Source organism: Talpa occidentalis, unplaced genomic scaffold, assembly GCF_014898055.3.
Source record: "Talpa occidentalis isolate TD23 unplaced genomic scaffold, MPIMG_talOcc4v2.1, whole genome shotgun sequence".
NCBI classification, from domain to species: domain Eukaryota; kingdom Metazoa; phylum Chordata; class Mammalia; order Eulipotyphla; family Talpidae; genus Talpa; species Talpa occidentalis.
Window position 1 is genome coordinate 12,397,437 of NW_026555331.1, and position 14,934 is coordinate 12,412,370.

Here is a 14,934-nt window from a genome sequence, read left to right on the forward strand (position 1 = left end):
ATATATCCACCAGAGGTCTCTGCTAATTTGTTCTTAATTTGAGGACAATTAAGCAATCCCTACACCCCATCCCCCCAAGAAAAACAACCAGAACTGAATGTTTTCTTTCATTGGGAACCAGTAATTCTCGAAACAAAAACGGAAGTTATGAAATCAACTTTGTGCTAAGTTCCAGGGACATCGAATAAACAGAGCACCGGGCTTGGAAGCAAGCCAGGAGTGAAGTCTTTACCTTCTGTTTTATATTTTTTTCCGTTCTGTGATTTTTTTTCCCCCCTAGCTGGAAGTTTCACAGCACTCCTGGAAATCCTTCTCAAGGGAGGGAGGCCCTCCTCCGGCTGGGACATCCCAGTGAAAAAATCCTTTCTGTGGCCTTTGACAAGCTATCCCTCCTAAGACAGAAGAGAAAGAAGCAAACGCCTGCTGGTGCCCTAAGCCTGCTCCTCCCTCTCCAGACACTGCGGGGAGACTAGAGGCAAAGGCCCAAGAGAAGCAGCAGCGAACTCCCCCCTCACCCCGTTCTGCACTGGCAGGTGGCATTTGCCTCCCAACTTCTTTTTGAAGTCAGAGCTCGGGGAGACCCTGAGCAAGCCCTGAGGACGCCACAGCAAGTCCTGGATACAAGGAGGCAATCAAGTGGGGTGCAGAGGCGCCGGCCCGGGGCCAGGCCCCCCCCCCCCAGCCGGCTGCTGACTTACAGGGAAATTTAAAGCGGCTCCAGCGGGGGCGTGTCTGGGGGGCGTGTCTGGGGCGGGGCCCCGCGGCCCGAGGGGCGGGGAGGGGGCGGGGCCCCGCGGCCCGAAGGGCGGGGCGGGGCGGGGGCGGGGCTCCCGGCGGCTCCGCGCGGGGCGGGAGAGACCCGGGCTCCGGGAGCGAGCGCCTGTCTCTTTAAACGCCAGGGGCTGCGCTCCCGCCCCGGGAGCCCGGAGCCGGATCTACACTCCCGGCCCGCCCGCCCCGGCGCTTGTTGCTCGCCCGGCCCGAGCGGGAGCTGCAGCCGCCGGGCAGCTCCACTGCGCGGCTCTCCCCGGCTCGGCCCCACCTCCTCCGGGAGCGGCCCGCGCGGGAGCAGCAGCGGCGCCGGGGGGAGGGCGGGGTGCGCTGTGCACGAGCCCCCACCTGCAAGTCTTCAGGTGCTTGGTTTCCGCGAGGACGAGACATGCGCCGCCCCCCCCGGCCCGGCCCCGCCGTCGCCCGCGCCACCGGAGGAGGGACTGCGGCGCCCACACCTGCAAACTCGCCCTAGAAGTCCCAGGGTGCGGCGGGGCGCCCCTCCCGCTCCGCCCGGCCGCCGCCTCTCCGCGGGGGAGCTTGCGCAGGTAACCCGAGCTCGGGGGGAGGGGCGGGCGCCACGGGCGAAGGCGCCGCAGGTGAGCCAGGTAGGGCGGCTCACCTGCCCGGGCGGCGCGCGCGCGGCTCGCGGGGTTCCCCCGGGAAGGAGGCGCGGGGGAGACGTCTCTGAGGCCAGCCGGAGCCGGGGGTGGGAGGGGGGCTGAGCAGAAGGGAGACCGGAGGAAAGTTTCTCTCCTGACCCCTCCTGCCTGCGCTCGGCAGGTGGGGCGCGGGCGGAAGCGGTGGAGTCGCTGATGCAACGGGCTCGGGCGAGGTGGCGGGCCGGGGGCGGGGGCGCCGGGCTCGCCCGGCTCCCTCTGACGGTGACCCCGGCGGGGAGCAAATTGGGGGGGCTCTTGTCGTCCAGGATGCCCCTTAAAATGGCTCCAGGTGCTCGGCCCCCGGCCTGCCTCTCTCCTCCGGCAGCGCCCGCCTGCTCCCGGAGGGGCTCCTCCTGCATGGCCTCCTTGCCTTCCTCTCCCAACAGGTGGGCCCAGCCCCTGTCCGGGCACCTGTGCCAATGACCCAGGTGGTGCTTTCGCTTTCTCCCCCCGCGGCGGCGTAGCGTGTGCGCGGCGCGATGGGCAACCAGGTGGAGAAGCTGACCCACCTGAGTTACAAGGAAGTTCCCACGGCCGACCCCACCGGCGTGGATCGGGACGACGGGCCCCGCATCGGGGTGTCCTACATCTTTTCCAATGACGACGAGGACCTGGAGCCGCAGCCGCCTCCCCAGGGGCCGGATCATGGGGGGTTGCCCGACGGCGGGGACGGGCCCCCGCGGTCCCCGCCGCAGCCCTACGACCCGCGGCTGCACGAGGTGGAGTGCTCGGTCTTCTACCGCGACGAGTGCATCTACCAGAAGAGCTTCGCGCCGGGCTCCGCGGCCCTGAGCACCTACACGCCGGAGAACCTGCTCAACAAGTGCAGGCCCGGCGACCTGGTGGAGTTCGTGGCCCAGGCGCAGTACCCGCACTGGGCGGTCTACGTGGGCAACTTCCAGGTGGTGCACCTGCACCGGCTGGAGGTGAGCAACAGCTTTCTGACGGACGCCAGCCAGGGCCGGCGCGGCCGCGTGGTGAACGAGCTGTACCGCTACAAGCCGCTGAGCCCCGGCGCCGTGGTGCGCAACGCCCTGGCACACGTGGGCGCCAAGGAGCGCGAGCTGAGCTGGCGCAACTCGGAGAGCTTCGCCGCCTGGTGCCGCTATGGCAAGCGCGAGTTCAAGATCGGCGGCGAGCTGCGCATCGGCAAGCAGCCCTACCGGCTGCAGATCCAGCTCTCGGCGCAGCGCAGCCACACGCTCGAGTTCCAGAGCCTGGAGGACCTGATCATGGAGAAGCGGCGCAACGACCAGATCGGGCGCGCGGCGGTGCTGCAGGAGCTCGCCATGCACCTGCACCCCGCCGAGCCGGACGAGGGCGACGGCGACCCGGTTCGGACTACGCCGCCTCTGGGGCGCCCCCCTGCGCCAGGCCCGGAGGGGGAGGACCTAGAGGCCGGGGTGCACTGATGGGAGAGCCGAGTGCAGAGCTGTGAATGGGAGCTGTTTGCAGCAGGCGCTGCCCCCTCCCTGCTCTCACTCCCTCCTCCTCCACCACCGTCTGGGCCCCATCTGGGCTCCCGGGCCATTTGGAAAACTGAGAGTTGGCGGAGTGTGCAGCCAGCTGTGGCTGGAGCTTGTTAGCTTGGACGGAGCAGGAGGGAGACAGGGAGCAGGTAGGAGCGCTTTGGCTGGGGGGCATTTCCTGCCCATACCCGAAGTCTGTCTTCCTTTCCCAGGTGGGGCAAATTGTGTGGTTTTGCCTGACACTTCCTGCAGAACCTGGGTCGGAAATCAACTCTTATGCATGTGCAAATGGGGAGGAAATCGGGGCACCTATGCCTGGCCTGCCATTACTTTCTCCTGGCTTCCTATCCCACTGGCTGGGCAGAGGCCCTGTGGAGGGAAGGCCAGAGCTGGCTTGTAGGCACTGAGAGCCACTCATCTCTACCCGCCCTTCCCAACCTCCCACGCTGTGCATGAATCCAAGAGCCAGGGTGATTTATTGTATGGGGTTCCTGGGGTGTAAGGCTGGCAAAGCCAGGATCAGATCTGGAATCAGCAGACCGAAACCTGGCAGCCCCCCATGAAGTGTAACAAATAGTGTGAGTAAACTTGGGCAACAAACAAAGAGTGCTACCTCCCTCTCCATCCTCAAGTCATTCATCTTCTGAGCTGGCTTCTAGCTGAGTCTCCTGCTCCCTCCTGCTCCGCCCACCACTTCCCAGGTTACAAGTAAATCATTGTCATGGACCTGCCAGGGGAAGGATTCAATTATGGTTCTGTTTTGCCACCTTTGTTTCTTGCCTCCCATTGTAGGCACTTACAGCTGTGTTATTTGTTATCAAAGGAGGGAATAGCTCTTGTGTCTCTGATCTAATTAAACCTGCTTGGCTGTGTTCATCAGCAGGTCACACATGGTTGGCTGGCGCCACCCCATAAAATATCCACTACAGAAGCAGCCAAACAGTGCTGCTTGGGCAGGAATTAATCTCCTCCCTTGCTCTGAACGTAGCCCCTTTCATGAATGTTAAAGGATTTTTGAAAGGGAAGATTTTCCTGATCCTGTGACTCCCCTCCCACCCTTGCCAGACCATTGTCACTTTTGTCCTGCTGGTGGTAAAATCTTAGGCTGGAGGCATAGTTCAGTGATAAGATACTAATTTGCTGGCCACACTTGATGCAACTTAATTCTAGAAGCAGAGTCTTGGTGTAATACAGCAGCCTGCTTGATTGTTGCTTGGAGAGCATCCTTCAGAAAGCTTTCTCATTTAAGAGGGGCAACCATAATCACAAATACATGCTACTTGGTGTAATGAGCCTGGAGTCTGGTGACAGCCCTAAAGATTTGGGATCTACAGGCAGCAGGCTGACCCATACTGTTTGGACCTGCTGCCAGGTGCCTCTTGACTGAGTCCTTTAAGAACATTGAGACCCTGTCTCTGGACCCTTGTGCCCCTCTGCGCCCCTTGAGTGTCCATTTCAGAATGCTGCGCATGAGCAGTGCTAATGCTGTTACTCTACTCAAAGTTGAGTAAAGTTTTCTCTTGGGAGTCATTCTAGAGTGTCCCAAATAAGTCATCCTGTGACCTACTTCTGAGAGTTGGAATAGATTCCTTCTCAAGTGCTCCATCCTTGGGCCTCTCGCCCGGAAGCACCAAGGCTTGAAGGATCTGCTCATATGGGTGACTTTTCTCAAAATTGAACTATGAGACCATGACTTTTAAAAGCCTAGAGCTTGAGAGTACCTTGACACGCAACCATTTAATTCCAGGGGCATTCAGATCTGTTTCCTGTTCTCACAGGGATCATTCAGCCTGGCTTGTCCCTTTGACTGTTAACACTCTGAACCCCACTCTGCCCTAGTCTGGGACTTGAGAGAAACATCAGTCTCCTGTAGGATATGTAGGTCTGGTTTCATGTTTAATTATCCTCCGACTTCGTGTTTATAGTCTCTTCTTCAAGCAGGTGTGGAGCAAGATAACCATGGGTAGACATTCAGAGGGGTCCACCTTCCCTAACTTGGACTTTTCACTTTTGCTTAACACAGCAGGGAGGGTTGAAAGTGAGGTCAGTGTGCAGATAGCAGGAAGGAGCACTGGGCCAGCCATTGCAGCCTGGGGCCTCTGGGCTGTGGCCAGGCTCCCTTGTGCCTCCTTTACCGTCAGAGGGAACTGGAATGTCCTGGGTCTCACTGAGGCACAGCACTCACTCTCTGTGGTTACCAATAAACTGTTTTTATGAGCAGTTTCAACTTGGAGGATGAGCACCTATAAAATCCATACCCCTAGCAGCTTTCCAGCTCTGGAGAAGTTTTCGGTATCAACTTGAAAATGAACTAGAAGATGAAATAGATCTTCTCCAGATGCTGATTTCCCAGGTGTTGCAAGTGATGTTTGCAGAGTCCCAGGATGTGAACAATGTAATGCTTAGGAGCAGTGATTCCCTTTCTAGTGCTTAAAGTACAGCCCCAAGCCAGCCGCGCAGAGAGGAGAATCCTCTAGATGGGGAGTGTTGGGAATAATTGAGTTTTTGATGCCCAGGAATGGCTACACCTGGCACTAAAAAAAAAAAAAAAAAAGGTATATTTAATAATTTTTGTTTCTCTTTAGGACTAAGACTTTAGAACTGTTTTGTACTGTGAAATACGAATGCTATTTGGAGGAAGGAAATAGCAATTTTACAGTTCTTCAGAAGCTGTGACCAGGATAAGCAGGACCCCCACCTGGAACGTATGCTAAATGTAATCAGACAAATTCTATTTTCTTACCTGAGCAAATATTTTATTGCGACTGCTTCTGTATGTCAAAGGAGTTCACAACGTCAGTTCACGACTTTTTGTATTGAACTCATACTTTTTGTAGCTTTTATTCCACAATTTAATTTAAAATGACTTTGTAGCACTAACACGCCTAGCAAAAGACTTAACTCTAGAACTTTAAGGAAATTTTTAGTTTTTATGAAAAATGACACTTCAGTGGTTAAACTCCTCATGTCTTTGGTGCTCCTGGCCCTCGTAGCACCGCTAGACTACACCACAGCCACATGGAAACATATTTTTGGAAGCAAAACTTTAATTTTATACACATATGCTATGGAGAGTGAAGAAAATTTAAGGACTACTTGTTTTCTATTTTTTTCTTAGCAAAATGGAACCCACTGTGTTGAAGACTTGCTATTATGTGATTTATGTGATCGTTCAACCATTTTTTATAAATGAGAGTAAGATCTTGAAGTGACCACGGCCATTGAAAGGATTTGTTTGGAAAGTTACATTTTACTTGCAAAATTTTTTTGTTTTTTTTAAATCAGGGTAACTATAGATGTGTCTGGTTTGTTCAGCTTGTCCATTTTGTTAAAGTTTCGTGTTTAGCTATACTACTTGAGACCCATGAAGAATTACACTGACATGATAAATTCCACATGCATTTTATTTCCCCAATGAATTGTGTAACTTTATTTTTTTGTTGAAGATCATATGTTTAATCAATGTTATATTTCTCATACCACTTCTTGAGAAGGAAGTTCCAATTTGAAATTGTATCATTTCCTTCAAAATGAAGGGCAGTGCTTAGTTAAATAAAAGATTGATGACATCTTTTAAACCATTTCCTCTTCACTATGTCTTATTAAAATAAAATCTGTCAGGGCTTTCTGGAAAGTGCTATGAGAGTTTCCCATAAACCATCTATTAGACATAACTGAATTGATAGTTTATATTTTTCTACTTGTGTATCTTTTTCTGCCACTTTTTTGGTTCAAATCCAAGCCACTCGACTTAACTGCAGTTTTGCCTAGAATATTGGTGCATATCATCTTTACATTGCTCAGTAAACATTCTGATGAATTAATTTTGGGACTGACAGCCCTCTCTGCATTTACTTTGTAAGAATTAATCATCCACTGTTCATGAAAAATGTCTCATGAACATAAATTTTCAATACCCACTGATTCTCAGAATCAATGCACACACTGCTAGAAATGATACATTTTGGAATCTATGCTGGGGAGTTTTGGTATTAAAAGCCCAGTGACCCATTTACACCCTTGGTGGTTACAGACTCCCAGAAAAAGGGAGTGGGCTCACTGAGTGATTAGAGGAAGCGGCATGTGACTGGGTAGAATGGGTGGCATGATGAGGGATGCAGGTGGCAAAGGAGCAGATATGGCATGTGGGAAGCCAACACATGCCTTAGGCCAGCATGAATCCACTCCCACGACGAAGGTCAAAAGTCTGGGCTTTGACAACGGGCTCCTGTGAGAATTTTAAATAGGAAGAAAGTTGAACGCTCAAGGTGGTGGGCAACTCAGGCAGCTGTGAAACCCTTTGCCCTAAATGGGCACCCTTGACCTATTGCGGTTATTGCACAAAGAGATGGGGTGAGGGGAGCCTTGTACAGAATGTGCACTTGGGGGGATTTTGGTGTAGGGTTCTGTTCCCGTACCTCATGACCAGCACTTGTTTAGTGAGGTAAATGCCATGTTTGGGAGAATTTAAAAAGAACTCCAGAATCAACAGCTCAGAATGTGTGCAGAAGGGCTTTTTATTTCTTTACTGGATTTACCGGGAAATTTGTTTATGATCAAATACAGCAATTTTATCTGCAGAGTAGATGCAGGGGTGATTAGAGTTTGTATTTGCAACGATAGAAAGTACTAAGTGCTTATGGAGGTTTTGAAGATGCTCACCCTTAGCCTAGGTACTAGGGAAAAAACAAATCCTGTGAAAGTCCCTGCTCCTAGGCTTGTTTCTAAGGAGCAATCAATTTCACTCGTGTAGGACAGATTATCATACAAGGCAGCCCTAAAAAGTCCTGGGAAATATACAAATAAACTGTCAGGTGAGTTCAATTAGAGTTTGAAAATGGAATTAGGAATGTGGAGTGGGTACGCCCGCTGGAGAAATCAGACCGAAGGCCTGAAGGTACAAATGGTGATGCCAAACAGGGGGTGACTAATACTCGTGAAGGACTTCACTACGAGGCTCCTAAATTCCCACCCACACCCAAAGATAAATCAAAATCCCTAGTTCTTTGGTTTTGGATATCTTGCATTCTAATCAGTAGATAACTATTTACCAAAAGAAATTCCAAGAAGATATTTAACTACAGGTGTGATAGTGCATTGTAGGAAAGGTTGACTTTCCATCAGTGAGTCAGTGATGGCTTCCCGAAGTAGCATTCATGCCGAACTTTGGAAAAGGTCAAGAAAAACAGGTGCTTCAGGTGAGCACTCATGACACTGATTAAGGGAGTGAGAGTGGGGAGTGCGTGAGCGGATGTTGAGTGCCCTCACAATGCCTTCGCTCTGCTCCTGCTAGCCAGCTAGTTCTTGAGATTCCCTTGCACACCTGCTGTCTAACTTATTCATATATGAAACACTTAAATCAGGATCAGGTAAAGAATGGTTAAGACCAAAGTTGGAGTGAGTGAGTGGATGTTGGGATTGGATTAGCGAGACTAGAGAACCCTCCTATGATCCCAAGGTGATGTCACGGGTACAGTTTTGAAGAAGGTAAAGCAGCTGTGGATTTTTAAGGATGGATTGAATGGGGAGTTCAAATAACTACTCCCATCTCCTGGAACTAAAGGCTGTACTGCTGATGCTATTGATGACTTAAATTGCCAGTCAGTTGATGAAGTAGAGCATGAATTCAGGCCTTTGTCCAAAGCAAGTGATAGGAGAAATGAATGGTACAGGCCAGATTGGATGAGAACAATTTCTTATATCCGTAGGCTATCCGAATGTCTTCTTTAGAAAAGTGTCTATTTAGATTTTTTTGCCCATTTCTTTTTTAAATTAGGCTGTCTGGTTTTCTTGTCATTGTTTTTGTTGGATTGCCTTTGTATATTTTGAAGATTAGGCCCTTGTCAGACACATACCTGTTTTTGTATGTGCCTGGTGGATGGTGTAAGGCATTATGAGAACAACTACGTTAAATTGCTAATTAACTGCTTATTTTTTCACAGTGCTCTTCAGTTAAATTACCAAAAACTCTGAAGGGATGTTAATTTCACTGTAGTAAAGGTGTCCTCTTATCTTTAGCACCACCATCTGCTGACTTGGGGCTTACCCAAGCAGATTCAATAAGGTGAGGAGTGAGGTTGTTCTTGGTGTGTTTGTATCATTAAAGTCACTGTTTTGTTTTTTTGAGATTTATTTATTTATACAAGCACTGGGTACAGTCAAAAGCGCAGGAGGGTGAGAGAATTCACCAGAGCCAGAGCACGGAACAGAACAAGCAAACCGACAAAATACACTGCTGAGGGGAGCAGCAGGCACAGCAGGGGAGGTCTGCGCACCATGTGGGACCCTCGCCGGCAGTGGGGATCGAACCGGCACTGCAGAGGCTGCAGGCAGCTTCACAGCCCAGTACTCAACCACTGAGCCACCAGGGGAGGCCCCAAGGAGTCACTGGTTTTTTAACATGATGAAGGTTTCAGGTGTACAGACTTGGAAATCACTATCTGATAGACTGCAGTGTGCTCACCAAAGCTTCAGTTTCCATACAGTTGACCCCGTTTATCCAGTCCCCCCAACTCCTCCCCCATCCCTCTGGTAACCACTATTTTGTTCTTGTAGTCTAAGACTTTATTTTGTTCACTTTTTTTGTTTCCTTATTTTCTACATACTGGTTCTTAGGAGTGGAGAGGCTTTGTGGAAGGTATGACTGGCTTGATCAGGCCTAGGCGGAGCCCCAGTACACCCCTTGTCCGTCACCTGCTTTGGGGGCTCACTGACTCAGAGGAGGTGGACTGTTTGTACAGTGGGAATAGTATGTCACCTTTTGGGTAGTTAGAGGTGACGTACCTAATCTCTCAGAACTAGTCCTACCTGAGGTGATAGGCGCAGAGAGAAGCTGCTGTCATCACCCATTTTCCCTTTTCCAGTTTTGCCTGGTGTTCCAGACTCATTATCAAAATCTCATAAGTGGATTTCAGATGGGAGCAGATGAAATTTCCAAACTAAACCAGAGTGAAAATGGTGGGAGATGGTTGCAAATTTGTTTTAAGAATGGTTAAAGCCATTGTCTCCAGGTAAGGAAAATGTCATAAATGTATGTCTTATGCGTGCACACACATGTACACTCACACACTCACCTCACAAGCCTCATTTCTTCAGAACCTTTGAATTCTACCCTACCTGACACCTAACAGGTGAAGATTGGGACTCTGATAATATTATAAAGCTCCAGCTGCTTTCATACCTCCCTGGCTAATACCTCCCTCTGCCTGCCCCAATTCTCTGAATGTAATTTTATTACTTTTTTTTTTTACATTTCAAAATAATATGTTCTTGTCATAGATTATATGACCTCATTTAACCTTAACTACTCCTATAAATACTCTATCTCTAAATGCAGTCATATTTGAGGTACTGGGGTGAGGACTTTCAACATATTAATTTGGACAGGATCACAATCAGATAGATAACAGTCTGGGTGCAAAGGAAGAGCCGGTTCTGGAATCCAGATCTTCAAACTCTAAATCCACTCTTTCTTTAGGCAACATCTTTCAGCTCCATCCCATCTGCAAACTGTTGACCCTACAGGCACTGTTCTCTGCATGGCTCATTTATCATCTGTAGTCCTCAAGCACCTGCTTTGTATCAGCTGCTATTTTAAGTGCCGGGGTCAGAGTGGTGAAAAGCACAGGCAAAGGCCCTGGTAGGGAGCTACCTGTTCTAGCCAGGAGGCAGTCATAGGATAACCCACCAAGATCAGTGTGACACAGAATTAAAACAGTGATTTGAAATATGATCACTCAGTCCTTATTCAGATGGAGCAGGCATCTTCAATGGAAGTGACACTGAAGCCCAAATTTCAAGGTGATCAGAAAGGCAAAGTTCTCGGGGGAAAGACTATGAGGAAGAGGGACACAGAAGTGGGAGTGTCCAGGACCAAGAACCAAGTCGGTGTGGAAAGTAAAGCTTGAGAAGAGAAGGTCTTGGTGGCTTAGGATCTTCTGCAAGCCAGGCTTTGTCCACATGTGTTCAAATCAATTAACACCTGATTGTGGAAAGGAAATCCTGCCCTTTGTGCCAACATATGGTGTTTCGTTCAAAACTCCAACAGGATTTGGAAGGCTGTGACTGATTCTCATTTTACAGATGAAGTTATGACATGTCCAAGGTCACCGAGCTGTAATCGCATCAGACAGGTTTCAGCCCACAGTCACATGTTCTTTCTGCCACGTGAGCAATTACACTCACTCTCATTTGCAAGCATGTCCTGAACTGCATCATCCCAAGGGCTTCTCTGCCCAGGTCCGCAAGTGCTGCTGAAGTTGACAGAGGAGAACATTCGTTAGATCTTCTTTGGTGGCCCTGTTACTCTGAGAAATGAGTTGGTAAGGGCAAGAAACTGATCCCCCCTGAGGCATGACAAAGAGCGAAGGGAAGAAGGGAAACCCCTGCTCCAAAGGGCTTTAATATTTTACTTAACTTTTTATTTGGGCATCATTCCAAAGTTGCTTGAATAAGTATATTGTAAAAGAACCTCTGTCAAGACTTTATGGAGATTCAACTACTGTTAACATTTCATTCCATGGGTAAAGTACAAGTGGGCTAAGTGCTTTTTTTTAAAGATTTATTTATGTATACAAGAATTGGGGTGTAGGCAAGAGGTTTGGGGGCGTGAGAAGATTCACCAGAGACAGAGTGGGGAACAGAACAGGCAGATGACGGAAATACACTGCTGAGGGGAACAGTGAATCAGAGAGGAGAGGTCTGCTGTGCCATGTGGGTAGCTCCCTGGCCTGCCTGAACTCATGTTGCAGTGGCTGGTGATAGCTTGATAGCACTGAGACTTTAACCCCTGCACCACCAGGGAGGCCTTGGGTTAAGTGCTTTTGATGTGATTCTGGCCCATGGACTGTGGCTTGCAGCTTCTTTAGTGCTCACTTGAATTGTCCCCCAGTCCAGCATCCTTCAGCGTTCTTTCCTATCTGCCTTCCCACCTTCAGTTTTGCACAATTTGCCCAATTTTTCCTTCTCTCTCTCTCAGTGTGGCTCTGCTACTGATCAGCTTGCCCTCTGATCATGCCCTACCATATCGTGACCTTTATTGGAGTGAGTTTTCCTTCTTTAAAAAAATATGTAAAACTTATGCTCAGAGTAAAAAAAGTTAGATAGTAAAAGAGGGTATAGAGAGAAAAGGCATGTTCTCATTCCCCAGTCCCACTCCTAGGGGTGCAGGTGGCATTCCAGAATGTTCTGCCCATATAGCAACAAAAAATATTTTTCTTTCAAGAAACCATACCTGGGATCATGTTTTACCTATTTGTCTATATGTTTCAAAAAAAATAACCATGTTATTCCCAGGGTGACGTTTAGAATTAGTTTCCTTATCTGCAAAACATGGGCCTGAGTGTTTGTGAAGATTATGCAGAATCATGTGGTGGAAAAAAAAATAGCCACAGTCCACAGTCCCAAGCCCTGAGCAAAGGCCCCGAGAAGTGCAAACACATGTCGTCAAGGACGCCTAAGCTCCTTGTGGCCTTTGTACTGCGGTACCAGCTGTCAGTTAATCTACTGAAATATTTCCAGCCGAACCCCAGCCCTCACCACTGCCATGTCCTCACCTCCTTGACCACCCAGACACTCCCTTGGGACCCCAGTGGGCACTCCCACAATCTAACTAACGGGGAGAGTTCTGCAGAGCCGGGGCCCCAACACCCTGCTGCAGCAATGTGCACAGCACTGGAATGTTTGGTGACAGCTGGAAAACAAATATCACTGAATTCAGTGCCTATGAGTAAGCTCACCCCCATTTACAGATGATGGAGGAAACTCGGGGAGGAAATGAATAATGTTGCCCAAGATCACGCAGCTGGCATGTGACAGACCTGAGGCTGTGATGTTCCAGGACCACGTCCAGGCCCGTGGGGTAGAATCCCAGCCTCCAAGCCTGGTTGGGCCCCTCTGACCTGGGGAAGGAGATGTCATCTGTCAGAGAGAGAGGAGAGTGAGCTGTCAATGATTCTCCAGGTTTTCCTACCTGTCCGGGCATTGAGAAATGCCTACAAGGGGATATTTTCCTTGTCTTTCCATTCAGGGTAGATAATCAAATTCAGCAGTCAATTTTAGGCCAGAGATCAAACTTCACTCATTAATTATTGACAGAGGTGATAACTCTGCTCTTCTCTTCAACCACTAAACCAGATGAGACCAGGCAGGACGGCAACGCTGATAATACAAAGTTTTTGAAAGTAAGTTGTGGAAGCAGAGCGTCCACTTCATTTTAGGGAGGGAATGTGAACCTGGCCTTGGGGGGCAGAGAGACCCCACTTAGGGATTTTGCATTGGACCAGTCATGTGATAAGTAACTTTGGAAAATGAGAATATGTACCTTGAGGAGTAATTTATAGTCAGGAACAGATGCCCACCTGTTAGGCAAAGCTCAGGTCCTGGTGCCAGGAGTGCCTCCCCCCTAGAACAGGAAGCTCCCCTACCGACAACAGGCCCAGGGCCTTTGTCTGTGCTTGTCAGCACTCTGACCCTGGCACTTAAAACAGTATCTGATACAAAGCAGGTGCTTGAGGGATACAGATGATAAATGAGCCATGCTGAGAACAGTGCCTGCAGGGGTTGACAGCTGGTCTCTAGCTATACTTTTGCGTAATACTGTTTGCTACAGCACATTCATATAGGGTAATATCATGTACTCTTCACAACAGTCCTCAGAGATAAGCAGCGAAGGGGTAACTGAACCCATTTTAGAGATGTGAACCCAAAGGCTCGGGGACATTAGGTGACTTGCTGATGAGCACACAGCTAGTGAGGGGCAAATTCATTCCTTTGACACTAAGTTCCTGCTGCCCCACCGCTCACGTGCCTGCTATGTTAGGATTCGGGTTCTTTCTGAGTTTCATTTGTTACATGGCAAAGAGAATGTCCGTACCTGATGCCTCTTTCAGGGGTTTCGTCTCTGCGACGGTCTCCCCCTGGAATCCTGCATCTCCGCCTGCGTGTTTAGGGAGAATACCTGAGCATGGAAAATAGTATTAACCAGGAGTTTTGATAAAATGGAGTTTTCAGGGGTGAATTGCAATTTAAATTGCTGCAAAATTCCATTTACTCCCAGCAATGTATTCTGAATGCTCCCTCTGGCCCAGCTCAAAGCGAGCAGACGGTCATCCCCCACAGAAAGTAAATGGAATTTTTATTTTTGTCTTCGAAGTGCCTTGAAATCAGCAGTCTGGAGACTGGCGGTGGGGCCTCCGTGAAGACATCGTTGGAATGAGCAGCAGAGGTTGTGACGGTCGTCAGCCACCCACCAACCTCACTCCTGCTTCACTGTAATGTCCTTGCAAGTGGGAGAGTAAATTAACCATTCAAGATCAGTTTTCCTACCTCCCTTAATCTGTTGGGATGTCTGGGCACAGTGGAGCTCTGCTGGCCCCCCCCCCGGGCCCCTTCCCTTGGCACCTGCACTAAGTCCCCAGCTGTGGTGAAAAGGCGGTTCTCACCTTCTTCCTGGGCCAGTGCCCTTGGCTCAAAGTGGCAATCAACGGGCAGGTGCACCTCATGCTCCGGAGATCCGTGTGTGATCAGGACGAGCTAGACTTCAGCTGCGGTCCCATCCTCGCCAGCCCTCTCCCCCACCACCCTGCATCCCGCGTTCCCTCTTTCCTGAGAAGCGCTCACCCCAGCTGGTGCATCGGTTCCTGGAATGACTGCCTCAGGCACTGCTTTCCAGGCCCTGACCTGAGAGGGATCTTAAAATACTGCTGTGCCCGTCCTCCATCTAAGTTAAAATAAAAGTTCAAATCTGGGCATTAGAAACCTTGTTGTAAAGAAACACTCATCAGATTAAGGTGGTTCATTAAAATTGTGAATGTAAAAATGTGCCTGGATTCAGAAAACATTCCTCTGCCGTTTAAAACCATTATTGTTTAATTTCCTTTCCCGGTTACTAGTGAAGTTGAACATCTGTTCTGCTCTTCATCAGTCATTTGTAGCCCCCCAGAGCCAGTGTGCTCCAAGATCTTCTCTCAGGAGTCTCGGGAGGAGAAAACGGGGGTGGTAGGCAGGGAGGGAGATGGGGTGAGGTGACCTTG

At 49.6% G+C, this 14,934-nt stretch overlaps 1 protein-coding gene across 2 annotated transcripts; it reads left to right on the forward strand.

Moving 5' to 3' along the window:
- The first annotated feature begins 1,284 nt into the window (after positions 1–1,284).
- On the forward strand, positions 1,285–7,565 carry LRATD2 (LRAT domain containing 2). 2 transcript variants are annotated; one of them, XM_037501817.2, is made up of 2 exons: positions 1,285–1,319; positions 1,820–7,565. In XM_037501817.2, exon 2 carries the CDS (start codon positions 1,913–1,915, stop codon positions 2,843–2,845), a length of 933 nt encoding a protein of 310 aa, XP_037357714.1. In that variant the 5' UTR covers positions 1,285–1,319; positions 1,820–1,912; the 3' UTR covers positions 2,846–7,565. The 2 variants fall into 2 exon arrangements, with proteins under 2 accessions (XP_037357714.1, XP_037357721.1); XM_037501824.2 differs by lacking the exon at positions 1,285–1,319 and adding an exon at positions 1,357–1,379.
- Positions 7,566–14,934: the final 7,369 nt, after the last annotated feature.